The sequence below is a fragment of the Pleurodeles waltl genome, chromosome 2_2, assembly GCF_031143425.1.
Source record: "Pleurodeles waltl isolate 20211129_DDA chromosome 2_2, aPleWal1.hap1.20221129, whole genome shotgun sequence".
In the NCBI taxonomy this organism is placed as follows: Eukaryota; Metazoa; Chordata; class Amphibia; order Caudata; family Salamandridae; genus Pleurodeles; species Pleurodeles waltl.
This window is the reverse complement of record NC_090439.1, coordinates 991,282,649-991,298,072: the sequence shown is the minus strand read 5'-3', so window position 1 is coordinate 991,298,072 and position 15,424 is coordinate 991,282,649. Positions and strand designations below refer to the sequence as shown.

The 15,424-nt window shown below is 42.1% G+C and overlaps 1 protein-coding gene across 1 annotated transcript in view; it reads right to left on the bottom strand.

Annotated features, from left to right (window-relative positions):
* Positions 1 to 15,424, bottom strand: part of FER1L6 (fer-1 like family member 6) — a 682,981-nt gene that overhangs the window by 368,888 nt on the left and 298,669 nt on the right. Inside the window, exon 4 of the mRNA XM_069220715.1 lies at positions 114 to 168. Coding sequence (XP_069076816.1) covers positions 114 to 168 — 55 coding nt within the window. The remainder of the gene's footprint in view (positions 1 to 113; positions 169 to 15,424) is intronic.

The following is a 15,424-nucleotide window of genomic DNA, read 5'->3' as shown; positions in this document are numbered from 1 at the left end:
TACTTAGTTCAGAGTCAAAAGTGGCTTTGTGGTTGGATTTTAGCTACATATCCATAACCAACAGGAATGGGACAACAGGAGAGAACTTAAAAGTGATTCCCAGTTAAACTTACTTGATAATTTTGAATCCTTGCTTCTCCATCTAATATCTTCGGTACTAGTTTTGATCTGGTAGAAAACAAAGAGTATATTTATAATTGGAAACAAGCACTTCTTCGAAAGATACATGAAATATGCATAGGTCAGCACTTCAAAAAATATCAACAAAGGAAATGAAAATATTGTACCTGCAAAGGAACTCAAATATCATTACTAATTTTCTCATCTATTTTGTGTTCAGGATTCTGACATTACAGGAGGGATTGCAGCTCCCACATGGATGGTTCTCTGAAAAGTTCTCAATATCTTAATATAGAGTTTTTTATAAAGGTCATAATGTTTGGGCATCCTTAGGTGGCACTTAAACTGATTAATAAATGTATACGATATTAGTATGGTACAGTCCTATGGAAATTTAACCTTGATGAAATGTGAAAGGCAACCTAATAATTTCACTTTAATAGAAAATGCCCCTACCAGGCCATCAATCTGCCTGACCCTGATGAATCTAAAAGGATCAAATCTGGAACAACTAGGCTAGTGTCCTCTCCACAGCAGTGTGATCCGCAGTCCATAAACTAAGGCTCCCTGGCCTTCTTCTGGGCATAATTGAAGCTGGGTTATAGTGTAGTGAATCCTAGTTTATTTTAACGGGTCAACAGGAGTTAGCTTAGCCGTAGGCTTGTAAACTCGTGCCCCCGTCACCCAGTGACTTTTAACCTACTTAGCTTGCTCTGGCTTAGTCCATTTAATTATTTATTTCCTTTAAAATGGCGGCCTTGTTTATAGTTAGGCCACTTGTTATGGGTTCTATTATCAGTGTCACTGCGCCAAGGCGTCAAGATCAAGCACCAAAGACAAACATACAGTAGGCATTCACACTTAGGGATTTTCCCTCTCTATACTTTCGAGGGATTGTTGATATTAATTGCCGTCCCAAGCATGCCTGTTATCTATTGTTATGAATAACACTTATGTCAGGGGACCTTGTAGATCTGTATAAATACAACACACTTTTAGACAGATAATCAGAGGGATTCCGACCAGAGGGCATCGCCACCATCGCTGATACCGATGCTGCAGTCATATTGACACTGATCCAGTCTTCGTGTCCCTGCGGAGTCTGAGATAGAGACCTCATTCCAAGGTAACGAGGGTTGGGGGCTCCTCTCATGGACATGGTTTTGGCAGATTAGGTTTAACGAACCCAGCTCTTCCTTTTTAAGTAGAAGGTTAGACCTACTCTCCTTAGGGTGTTAGGGTTTATTCCCTCTTTTACATATACATATATTTTTATCTTATATTGCATAATGGTGGGGGTCTTTATAACAATGACTCTCCTCTTTACTATACTGTTGCTTGGTATATTCATTATCCTAATCATTGCAGTTCATGCAACTTATCACAAATTGCAGTTATGTTGAATAAAAACTATTATAACTTTACTGCATCTGTGTTATTGCCTTTGTTTGTATGAGACATTATAAATCTGTGAGAAAAGGGTAATTTCCGTTTAACCACGACAACCCTGAGATATTGTATTTTGAGTCCATGCGTAAGCGACTGCTACAAATCACCTTTTACTATTGTGTTTTCGGTGAGGTACTGCTAGTAAGCCGGTAAGGTTTGGACAACAGTTACAAATAGTTGTAGGAAGAGACCTAGTCACCTACGAACGAAAGTACTGTCATTCTGAGACCAGCAGTCTTGCTCAAAGCAAGAGTCCAAACTACGACATGGCGCCACCAACGATGGTGTTTAGGCACTAATTTACGGGTACCCTGACTATCACTGTCTCACAGACAATAGGTACCCTCAGTACCATTATACGGAGACGTCCGTGGTCTTTGGGAGAATCCTCCTCAGCCAAACAGGTAACACCTGCTTAGGCTGTAGGTTGTTCGAGCTCGAACTCACAAAAGGAAAAAACTTCCCCTATTTTGGTATTCCGTTTCTCTAAAAACAACTATGGCTAATACCATCGACATTCCTGCAAATGCTAGACATGCACTTACACAACATTTATTAGCGCATGGCCTTACAGAAGAGGGCGGTGAAGTTACTTTGATTATAGAAGCAACTGAAGCATACCAAACGGAAACATTTTATTGTTGGGTTGCCTTTCCTGAGGCTGACCAACGAACGCACACATTTCACACTTATGACATTGCGGACGTACCCGTAAGGTACGAAGCATACCAGTATCATGAAATATCACTCACATATCAGGAGCATCAAAACTGGTTTGAAGGCGCCCTACCACATATACTGCGGCGGGTGAGGCTAGGTCCTTTAAGTAATGAAGGGCCGACGTGGCCCATGTTTGCCACATATACACCTCATCCATGCATTCAGACTATGCCGCTTGTAGATTTAAGGATATTATATAATGAATTAGTGGCATTATATAGACGATTAGTACAGTTCGTAATGCGAACATTGAACACTGCACCAGCGCGTCCAGCACCGCCAGTAGCTGGTGGTTATCAATTGGCTACTGGGATTAATCCACAAACGGTGCATACCATTATGGGTAAAATGCCCTCGGATCGAGAAAGAATACCGTTCTGGATTGCTCAGAAAACAAATCAGCTGGAAGCTGTGTTCCCCCATACGGGGCCACAGGAGAAACATAGATTGCTCACTATATGCTTGCCATTTGGGATGGTTCCCTCGGTTGATGAATGTGCCACTTGGGGTACAGTCTTCGCTGCCGTTTATACTACCACGCATGGTACCCCTACACTGGCCAATTTGCCGGAAGTATTGAAACAAATACAAAATGAGCATGGGGCTGCACCAGCCCTAGATCTGGGGATGAAATTGATGCGTAATTTTGACGCCGTCTCCTCGATAATATTGAGTAATATTAAAGGGGAAGCAGTAGCACTGGCGATACGCCAGCGTCTCCGGGAAATTCCACACCAGGATCAAGAGAGACAGCTACCCAAAATAATCTCTGATACCTATACTAGTATAGGACGGGATGGACTGGGAGCCAAACCTAAAAAATTGGACATACCAAGTACCACCCTTAAGGAAGGTACTAAGCAAGCACAAGAGGGCTCTAAGAAGCACTGGGAAAAAAAAAAAGATTTCAAGGATAGGAGAACTAAAAGAGCTGATTCTCCTCATCCGGAGTACTCCGAGAGGAGATATAATCTCAGAAATAGGGATAACATTAGAACTCCAGACAGATATACTGATTCACGTCCTTCTCGTTCCTTTCAGGACCGCACCGGATAGACGTATCGAGAGAGGGGGCCGTCAAGATCGACGTCCGGAATACGTGAAAGAAAAGAAAGACTCGCCACAGTCTACTGTTAAAAAAGAAGAAAAGACTCCTCAACAAAAGCCACAATTTAAAAAGAAAAAAGTGGCTGCACTGACCATTAAAAATGCCAGTAATATTGAGAACACTGTTGAGGAACAAGAAGTGGGCAGTGACTCTGTTGGACAGCGCAGCAGAGGTCACGATATGTTGCCAGAATCTGAAAGATCATCTGGATGCGACAGCAACTAGCGATTACATCGCAGTTGAAACGGCGGATGGCCGCGTACTTCCACCCGATCGGGTTTTTGATTTAACAATTCAGATAGAGGGAGACGTGGAACGCATTATTAGTGTAATATTCTGGGATGAACTTACTAGTGATATCCTGTTGGCCGAGAGAGACTGGCCACCTGAACATGTCCGCATGCTCCCACATGGGGAAGATGTCATTTTGCCTTCTTTCTTCGATCTTGTTCCGGAGACAGACAAACGAGCATTAGCTGCTGAATGGGCTTTAGCGCAGGCACCTGCATTATACCATAATCATGTAGGATGGGACAAGGACTCTCCTTGCCATGTTATTCCCGTTCGGTCTACACCACACCCGCAGCCACAATACCCTGTTAAACATGAAGCAAAAGCTCCAGTGACAGAGATACTGTCACAACTTGAATACCAGGGAGTAATTGAGCCCTGTACATCGGCAATGAATAATCCGCTATTTCCCGTTGCGAAACCTGATCATTCATATAGAATAGTGGTTGATTATAGGCACTTGAATAGCCATGCACGCACTTATGCTATACAAAATTCACACAGCACAGCGCTAATAAATAATATAGTGCGTAAAAAATACAAAACTACATTCGATATATCTAATGGTTTTTTCTGCCAGAATTTAGCACATGAAAGTAGAGACCTAAGTGCATTTTCCTATGGTTCTCAGAAACGCTTTTGTCGTTTACCTCAAGGCTATAAAAACAGCCCAGGACTGTTTTCGGCCCGTGTCACATCCATCTTACAGGAGCTTGATTCCGAGGCATTATCATATGTGGATGATATCTATCTCACTGATGACACCCTTGACATTCATCTTGCCAGGGTCGATCGGATAATTTTGGGATTTGCCACCTTCGGATATAAATTTAATTTTAAGAAAAGCAAGATAGCGTTTCTTAGTGTATTGTTCCTAGGATATGAACTATCAAACGAGGGGAAGAGCCTGGCCCCGCACTTCCTGGAGAAGTGTGCTCAGCTACAGCCTCCGAACACGCTTAAGAAATTGCAGTCATTACTGGGTTTCTTTAATTTTGGCAGAACATATATTCCAGATTATGCTGAACGCGTAAAGCCACTATATTACTTAATTCAGCCCAATTATTCTGGCAGGCACTGGACAATTGAACACACACACATCCTAAGGGACTTACAACGAGACATGCTAGAAGCTAGACACTTGTACACACGGGACAATAAAACAAATTTGGTCATCAGAATAATAGCTGGTGCCCTAGGATTTACCTATATCACCTTTAATGAGGGTGACACGGTGCCAATAGCATACAAATCACATTTGTACTCCAATGCAGAAAAACGTTTTGCTCCTACTGAAAAAATTCTGACGGCAGTTCAGATTGCCGTCATAAAGGAGAGACCGCTTGCCCAGGGGAAACGCATTGTTGTTGTCTCCCCTGTTCCGGCCTTAGAGGTTGTCACTAAAGCGAGTGTTCCTAACGCTAAGGCATTGCATCCACGCTGGATTCAATGGGCAACATCTCTGACCGCCACTGATGTTGATTATGTATTTGACCCCAGACTTCAGACACAAGAATTTCTCCAGTATGAACAGGAGTACCCCGCTCCCTTACACATATTGCCAATAGACAGTTATGATACCATCATTTACACTGACGGATCGGCACAACCGGCTGTGGGTACTAAACATCAATACTCGGCAGCTTGCGCAGCCGTGCGCGGGGTAATGGAAGACGGAGTTTTTCATCCTCATAACACGTACACTCAGACCTTAGGGGACTGCACAGCACAGTTGGCCGAGCTTAAGGCTCTTCTTCTAGCGCTCGAACATTCAGAGCCAGGAACGCAGACTTTGATCGTCTGTGATTCGTATTACTGCGTCCAGTCATACAATGAATACCTCAATCATTGGATACTGAACGGGTTTAGAGATTCTAAAGGGAACACCATTAAACACAAAATATTGTGGGGAAGGGTGGCTGATCTTAAGGATAAGCTGCCATGTGTCCATGTAGTTCATACATTGGGGCACCAACGTGTAGGAATACATGTTGCCGGTAATACATTGGCTGACGAAGCAGCCAAAGCTTCAGTAGCTACGGCTTCTGTGGCTTGCAGTGACTCGTTCTCGGACGAGGTTGGATAATGAAATACTGCTTGCCGTTAAAGCCTCGGCTGCAGACAAGCACCTTCCGAAAGGATACCCTACGAACTATACATATCATATCAGTGCACAGAATGTTGCTTTTGCAACAATTCCAGATGTTGGTGATCGAGTGATCCCAAATGAAGATCAGAGATTGGAATTAATTACAGCTTCACATGAGGGTGTCGCTTCTGCATATGCTGGTATACAGGCCACTATCACCATTCTACAACAACGGTACTGGTGGCCTGGTCTATGCAGACAGACTAAACAGTATGTCCTTTGCTGTGACATTTGTCAGCAGATTAAGGGCTCGGCTATCAGACGCCCTCCGCAGACTTCTCTCTTAGTGTCGGACAAACCACTCCATTGTGTGTACCTGGACCATTGTGGTCCTTTGCAACCTGATGGTGCATACAAATACATTTTAGTGGCTGTAGATTCCTGTTCTAGATTCCTGTGGGTATGGCCACAGCGGTCGGCTGACGCCCGGACTGTTATAAAAGATTTGCTGATCTTTATCGGTACATATGCGGTTGCAGCATTCCATTCGGACCAGGGCCCTGCATTTGCCTCTAAGGCTTTCAGGGACACCATGAGGACGATGGGTGTTGAACTCCATTACTCCTCACCATACCATCCCGAGGGAAATTCGGTCGTGGAGAGGCGGAATCGTGATCTAAAGCAGTCCTTAACAGCTCGAGTATTAGGTTCAGGCCGTAGTTGGTTACACCACCTATATGGGGTCCAGAGAGCACTGAATAATCTGCCAAGACGGTCTTTGAGGGGCAAGTCTCCATATGAGGTTCTCTTTGGGACAACTATGTATGTTCCCGATCTTGATGCCCCTGGTATGGTGGCAGCAGAAACACCATTTGACATAAAAGAACGTCTCGCTGTTTTACAGGAGCTTCAACAATTCCGTGATGATAAATCATCTGCAAGCGCTGCCACCTTGGGAATAAGGGATTTGGCGAAAACTTCGACTGGCTGGATTCCTAACGTTGGGGATCTGGTTCGAGAGAAGATCGCTGTGAGAAAAGAGTTTGGTCCCGCATACAGAGCACCTGTACCGGTCTTGGGAATAAAAGGCACCAGGACTGTCATCCTACCGCCATTGTCTGGTTCCAAATCAAACAGATTCATCTCCATTGATGACATCAAATTACACCATGTGGCCGATTCTTCACAGTAGACCAGGAGGTCCCTTGGGTAGTTCCCGATCCCCTCTCACTACCCAACAGGACATCCCTCTACATAGTAGGATGACCATGGCTACTACTGACTATACAACTATGTCAGCTGCTGTTCCAGACACTTCCTCGACCATGGGGAGGGCAGAAAATGAACTTTTGTTGGTTCCTGTAACAACTTCAGAGAACAGACCGCTACAGGATTTGGCTGTATTTTACACGAACACTTCCACGACTGGTAACGTCATCTATCATGAACCTCCAAGACCAGTGGATGGGAATTCGATGAGTCCTATGTTTGCGGAGACTTCATCTGGCTATTTTGTGGACATTGATGATTTTTCTTCAGATTCATCCTCAACTGAGACTGACAAACTTTCCAGAGGTAGCAAGTTCTATCAATGGCTTAAAAAGAACTATTTGATATATCCATGGAACTATCTCTGGTTCTGTTTGACATTTATTGCATTGTTTTTATGGATTGGTTTTGTGACTGTTTTTTTTTACTAATTAATGGTCACTATGTTGCTGATCGCTCCTCAGTGGAGCCTGTTGATGTAATTTTAACACCGCATCATTCATCACATAAGGTCCAACGTGATTTGTCCCCTGTCAATATTACAGCTATTCCAATTTCTGATGGGATTGTTTGGGACAAAGTTCCGTTCGATATATACGGGCCTACAGAGATAATTCAAATACCATACGTGTTCAAAATTTCTATGTCTGATCTTATTACACCTAATGTTGTCTCTGATGATTGGGATGTCCAAACATTGGATTCCATGCTCAACGAAATGAAGGACTACTCCGCTTTTGGAAGTGATGATGTATATGATTTTACAATGAATTATGGTGAAATGTTCTGCTATAATAATTGGGGACATCACTACCTGCACCGTGCAACTAGATATAGGCCTCTTTTTAACTACACACAATGGGAACATTGTTCAACACCATGGGTGGGGAGTCCACAGTATTACAGTGACAAATTCACATACTTTTCTGGGCATGATACAACGAAAGCTGAATCATATTATTTTAAATTACCTGAGACACACATTAGAAAACTGTTGCTAACAGATACCAAACTGATTTATTCAGATCCCTTTGTTTCCCGACTTTCGATTGAGGGTTATGAATATTGGAAGAACACTATCAATTTGAAGAGTGTATGGGGGACACAAGATTGGCAGATAAAGGGTAGGGAGGCTTTGTTTCGAGCTTGCTTAATTCCTGTGCAAATGATTTTTTTAAATGACACTGTTGAGCAGACATCATGTCTAGGATTAGCTAAAATAAAGGATCAAAACACGCCCAGTATCCCTACACCGACAAAATTTAAAGATTGGCAACACTTTCTAAATGTTTCTGAGGATAGGCTAAATGCATTGGTTAAGGGTGGTGAATATAATTCTTCACTTTCCAATCCCGGGGGATGGTTGGTATGGCCCACCGATACTGATGAGTGTCAAAGGCGTTTTTTGAACTCTTCAGGGTTTTTTTCCATTAATAGACCAGACCCTCGCTTTTTGTCAGGTCAGCATGCTGGTATAATTACAACTTACAGTGTGGGCAAGCTGTGCCAACAATGGGTACAAACGAACACCTTAACAGCGGTGAAACAACACCTGAATACTCTTTCTGACAGTATAGACCTACAAGATTTCCTATTAGGTCCTAGAAAGCAACGCTCGAAATGGTTTTTATATGCCATGTATAATGAAATTTGGAAACTTTCTCAAATTGAGGCTGCTGCACGTTTACGGCAACTTGATAAAGAGAATTTGGAAAATACATTAGCTGTTGTCGACAATGGCATGAACACACTTTCCAACAGGATTTATTCCCTGTCGAATATTGTGTCCTCTGCTATTGATATCACTCAGACTGATTTGTCTCGGTTATATCATGGCCAAACACAGCTGCGTTCCATCATGCAGCTGAGTTGGGCATTGCAGACGCTGAAAAGTGGCCACATTCCTTGGAAATACCTTAATGGGAGTGAACTATTTGCTGCTTTTAATTTTTCCGTGGAACAAGTGACAATGGCTAAAAGAGAGGCTCGTTTCACCTTGCTTCAAGTAGAAAAATTAGATAAGTTGCCCTTCACGGTAGCAGAGAGTCCTTCAACTATCTGGCTCTTACACGGCATTATTAATTTACTGTTTTCAACGTTTCGTTTCTCGAACTGCCTGAAACATCTTGCAGTGGGACGATATGAACGGCTAGGAGATAGATTTATTAAGGAAGAGTGGGAGTTGCCCTTTGAATATCGATGTCTGAACGGCGAACAGGAGGTCTTTCTTAGCGGAAGTGAATGTGAGACTAATGTTCGTAATTCCATGATATGCAAACAGGTGTCTCTTCACGGTCTTTGCAATGCGGGGGTCGCAAATTTGGCCTGTTTTCTGAAGGGTACTCCCGTCCCCTTGATTCGTTCAGTGTTTCATGTTCTTTCTAATGGGAGTTATGTTCTTCTGAGCGATGACAGCTGTTGCGGCTTGCGACCTGGAATTGCCTACGCAATCTCAGTCACGAAGGTCGTTACGTGTTGTGGCCATGTTTTGTTTCCCCCCACACGAGAGATACAAGTATCTGAAATGTGGCCCCACATTGATACTATTAATGTGAACTATGACAAGTTGAGTAGACTGAAGGCGCTATTGTTTCAAAAACAGGTCGCCTTGACATCCGCAAAAGAGACGTATGCTCTCCAGGTTGCGAGATCATCAGCCGAGATACAATCCCTTTTAAATACCGATTTCCCCTTACACTTTGGAGAGTTGGTATCGAGAATATTCAATGCTTCAAGCACCACTGGGATTGTTCATTTCTTTAAGGCTGTCGGGTCTGGTTTCGTGTCCATCTTCCAGACTGTCTTCGGAGTCATCCCATCAGCCATCCATTCACTCTTTTCCAGTGTGTTTGGTGGCTTTCCAATTATTTTGGCTTTAATTGGCGGACTACTACTGCTATATTTTCTGATTTGCGGTGGTTGTTTCTTTCCAGCGACACAGAGCAATGGAGCCGCTCCCGTCAACCCCGCTGTGCCGTGAACGCATGGTTCGGATCTTCGGTACACCTTTGCTGGTGGAACTAGAGTTTGACTGGTCATTGTCATTCCGGCCTCTACTATGGTGTGTACAACCGGTGTTCCGCTGCATATGGTGTCTCTTTGAACATCTGCCTATGGTCTGTCTTGCTGTTGCACCGACATCTCCTGTGGACCACGAAGTGCTGATGTCCCCGATGAGGGTTCATACACGGTCATGCCCCTTGAGACTGAGGTTGCTCCGCGAGGCCACCTATGAGCCTTCTGTTATACAAACTAACATGGATGAGGACGCTGCAGCGAGTGTCGATGCACCGATGAATATGGCTCACTTCTGCTCTGTGGATCAGTTTGTCCGCCCAGCTCTCAATTTCACTTCAGACGATGTTGACTCATTTTTGAGGTCCTTGAATGGTGACTTCGATGACATTCTTCAAGATCCTGCATATAGCACATAATTTGATGAATTAGCTTGCCAGTTCCCGATTCTAATAAAAGAAGCAATTATGCTAAAAGTTTGCTAGACTTGTCATGGTTGATATTAAAATCTCAGAAATGTTTTTTAAAGAATGAATTTTATAACACAGCATTTATTTTTTCGTTACGTTTTTTGGCTTTTTTAGTTCAGTAGCAGCTTTTTAGCGATTGGGTTTTCTTTACCTTCATCATACCTGTTACGGCAATGGGGAGGGTGTAGTGAATCCTAGTTTATTTTAATGGGTCAACAGGAGTTAGCTTAGCCGTAGGCTTGTAAACTCGTGCCCCCGTCACCCAGTGACTTTTAACCTACTTAGCTTGCTCTGGCTTAGTCCATTTAATTATTTATTTCCTTTAAAATGGCGGCCTTGTTTATAGTTAGGCCACTTGTTATGGGTTCTATTATCAGTGTCACTGCGCCAAGGCGTCAAGATCAAGCACCAAAGACAAACATACAGTAGGCATTCACACTTAGGGATTTTCCCTCTCTATACTTTCGAGGGATTGTTGATATTAATTGCCGTCCCAAGCATGCCTGTTATCTATTGTTATGAATAACACTTATGTCAAGGGACCTTGTAGATCTGTATAAATACAACACACTTTTAGACAGATAATCAGAGGGATTCCGACCAGAGGGCATCGCCACCATCGCTGATACCGATGCTGCAGTCATCTTGACACTGATCCAGTCTTCGTGTCCCTGCGGAGTCTGAGATAGAGACCTCATTCCAAGGTAACGAGGGTTGGGGGCTCCTCTCATGGACATGGTTTTGGCAGATTAGATTTAACGAACCCAGATCTTCCTTTTTAAGTAGAAGGTTAGACCTACTCTCCTTAGGGTGTTAGGGTTTATTCCATCTTTTACATATACATATATTTTTATCTTATATTGCATAATGGTGGGGGTCTTTATAACAATGACTCTCCTCTTTACTATACTGTTGCTTGGTATATTCATTATCCTAATCATTGCAGTTCATGCAACTTATCACAAATTGCAGTTATGTTGAATAAAAACTATTATAACTTTACTGCATCTGTGTTATTGCCTTTGTTTGCATGAGACATTATAAATCTGTGAGAAAAGGGTAATTTCCGTTTAACCACGACAACCCTGAGATATTGTATTTTGAGTCCATGCGTAAGCGACTGCTACAAATCACCTTTTACTATTGTGTTTTCGGTGAGGTACTGCTAGTAAGCTGGTAAGGTTTGGACAACAGTTACAAATAGTTGTAGGAAGAGACCTAGTCACCTACGAACGAAAGTACTGTCATCCTGAGACCAGCAGTCTTGCTCAAAGCAAGAGTCCAAACTACGACAATAGAAGTGATCTGTTGGCACTAATCATTCCTGCATTATTCGGCAGTAATGAAAATAACAACCCACATTGCAGAAAAGTATACTAGTGATGTACCAGGCAAGGAGAAGAGTGTGTCTAGAAGGCTGTTGAGCACATTAAGCAACGGTGAAGAGTAAGCTCTGTATCTTGTCATAGGACAGAGACATAATAAATAATGTTAATAACTTGATTTTACACACATTTCATAGTACACATTGTAGTGTTTCTAATGTGTATTACCCATTTTAATGGTTTTCAGTGTTCTGACCTCAGAAGCACAAATGGCTGAGTTGACCTTGCTGAGATTTCAAATCATGTCATGACCACATCAATCATGCAGACCACAACAGATGCAGTGGCAAGCATTTAGCTCATAACCCAGCTTCACAATGTTTGTGTGTGATGGCCAACAGTTAACATACGGCATGGAGCTGTGGGATGTGGAGGTTAATTTCAGACATTACCCTAAGAAAGTTTGGTGCTTTTCAAAGTCCCTTGGTGAAGAACAGCTAACATTCTAACACTCACGTGGTGATCTCCTGGCACCACTGACCAAGCAAATTATATAGACATGGCAAACCTAATTATCGTAGTTAAATGCCAGAAAGATGTATTATTTAGTCAGCTTCAAAAACCTTTAGATAACTAAAATCTATTCAGACCAAGGCATGTTACTGAGAGTGACCTGCTAAATGTTTATGACTGTATGAGCTTTGCAGATATGGAAGGCTTTGCATTTGTCTCTTCTTGGACCTATCAATAATGTTCAACACAAGAGACCACAATATATTAATAGGCTATATAAAGTCAGTGTATGCTGCGTTTCGCTAACAGTGAACTAAGCTGGATTAAATTGAACATCATAAACTGATGTGGGAAGGTAACGCTAAGACAATACCTCTCATGGCTAGAAACATTTCCCTAATAATTACCATGTTTTGAACATTTAGGTATCTTATTTATTACATGAATAATTATTACATCTTCTCTGTTCTAATATTGACAATATTCAACTACATTTTAAAATGCTACTGAAGGATAAGGAGAACTGCCTATAATATCGGAAGCAAGTTGAAATTGTTAGACTGATGTACTGACTATGCCAAGCTATGATGGGGGACAGGATCCTATAGCAAAACACAGACAGAGAGGGGCATTATTGATTAAAAACATTTGTTTGGCACTAGCCTGTCCTAAGAGAAAAAGGCAAAAAGATAGATATGAAACCTTGAAGAGACCTGCTGAAAATGTTCAAGCCTATCCAAGCTCACTTGCACCAAGAGGCATATTTATGAGCCCCTTGCACCGCCGTTGCCTCACTTTTTGCAATCATATCTATGAGGCCACACAGTCATATCTATGAGGACATGCAAAGCCACTTTGCGTGACTTTGAAGGGTCTCATAGACATGGAGTAAGGCAAGGCAGTGTAAATCGCAATGTTGCCTTATTCTGCACAAGGGAGGTGATGTAGCAGAAATGTTAGTAGTATCCCTCATGTCACAGTGATCATCTATGCATGTCATTTTATGCATTATATTAACCAAATTGATAATAGTTTGCTTGTAAAGTGATGACCTTAGAATACATATCAGTGTGCATGCAATCTAGACTAACTAATGAAACCCATGTGGTGTAGCTTCTAAATTCCATGTTTGAAGAATTAATTTGCCCTAATGTTATATTTTGGAGTGAAAACTAAGAGTCTGCATCAAAACGATATTCTATTTTCTGTGGGAAATGTTTAAAATGTGTATGTAAAGCTGGAGAAATGTAGTTCTGAACAATATTTATGGAAATGTATTAATAAAGTTATTTCATTTAAAGTTACTGTAACATGAATGCTAATGAAGGTTTATTAATGTTGAAATTGTAACTTGTGTTAAATGCGTTTTATTAGTTTGAATAAAAGTGCTGTCCTAAATTCATTTGCATTAGCCTAAGTGAGGCCTGTTAGGCCCTATGTCTGTGTGCAGAAAATGTCTAATCATCTTGCTAACGTGAACTCTTCTTTCAGATTTCGTTCTCATGAGAATGCTAGCTTGGTAATAGATGTCCATTGTTTTACACATAGTGAGCTTGGTAAGTCATCCTTGAGTACGGTAAATTTAGAAACTGTGAAGTGATTTCTATACAATTGTTGCAAATCCACATGAAAGCTTGGGTACGAATCAAGGTAGCAGACGGCTCAAAAGTTTCCAGGAGAATACCAACAAATATAGGATTAAAGCAAGGCTGCGTGTTGGCCCCACACCTCTTTAACCTCTTCATGGCAGATCTCTCTGCAAAACTAGACGCAACCAACTCACATTCTCCAAGGATGGGAAGTCTGGCTATAACACATCTGTCGTATGCTGATGACATTGTTCTGTTAAGCCACACAAAAATAGGGTTGCAACGACTGGTTACTGCCTTGGGTGAATTTGCAAAGACAAACAAACTAGAGGTTAACACTTCAAAGACAAAAACAATGTCAATAGGCTGCTCTTTGAATCCTGCAAACAAAATAAAATTAAACGGCTTCACTCTCGATACGATCTGCAGCTACAAATATCTTGGACTTACAGTAGACAATAAGATCAATTTTGTGCCGCAAAACCAGTATATTCTACAGAAGTCCAAAGCCTTGACGTTCGCTTTCTGCACTCTTGCTAAAAGATTAAAGGGCCCATCATATAAACCACTAATGTTGGTTTTGTCGGCCAAATTCCTTCCAGCAATTACATACGGAAGCGCAGCCCAATACGGGAAAGATGCTAGCCTTCTGGAAAGGCAGCAAATAAAAATCTGTAAGCAAGTCTTCAATCTTCCTCGCTCTGCTTCCCCTGCACAGATAAGGCTGGAATTTGGTCTAACACAACAGCAGCTCGACAGGAAGGCCCACACAATAAAGATCTGGTACAAAATAAGTAAAAACACTGCCAGCCCGCTAGTAGCGGCACTATGGAAGTCAGTAAACGGCAATTCTAATTCAGTATACAACAGATACCTGAACAACTCCTTGCAAGAGACGAAAACAAAGTACCTATGGGATTCCAACATGTCGTATTCCCTTTTGTGTCGAGCGATAAAAAAGGAAATAAGTATCCAATCTTTTCTAGATGATAAAGCTAAACTTGCGCAACGCTCACACGCCTGGCTGGTAATGCACACTTATACCACCATGGCCCCATCACAATACTTGGCCGAAACCTTTGCACTTCACATCAAGCATCGCTTCTTGACTCTGCGTTTGGGAGCATCTCCTGCTAGAGCGGATCAACCATCGTGGAAGAATAGAGGAGAGACTTCCTGCAGGTTATGCAAAGGCCCGAAAGAAGATATGGTTCACCTGATTTGTATTTGTCCAGCCTTAAAAGAAGCCCGCAGACAACTATTAAAACTGCTTTTTATGAGAAATGGGACTCGTTCCTGTCGGTCAGCGGTGATGTCAATGTTTGATCCTAATGATGCACAATCAATATGCAAATTTATCAAATTCTTGACTGCACACACCAAAGACGTAAACCTACCATCTGGGATGCATACTTAATCACGCACTTTTTTGCATCTTAGAATTAAGAAACTGATTTTAGATCCTC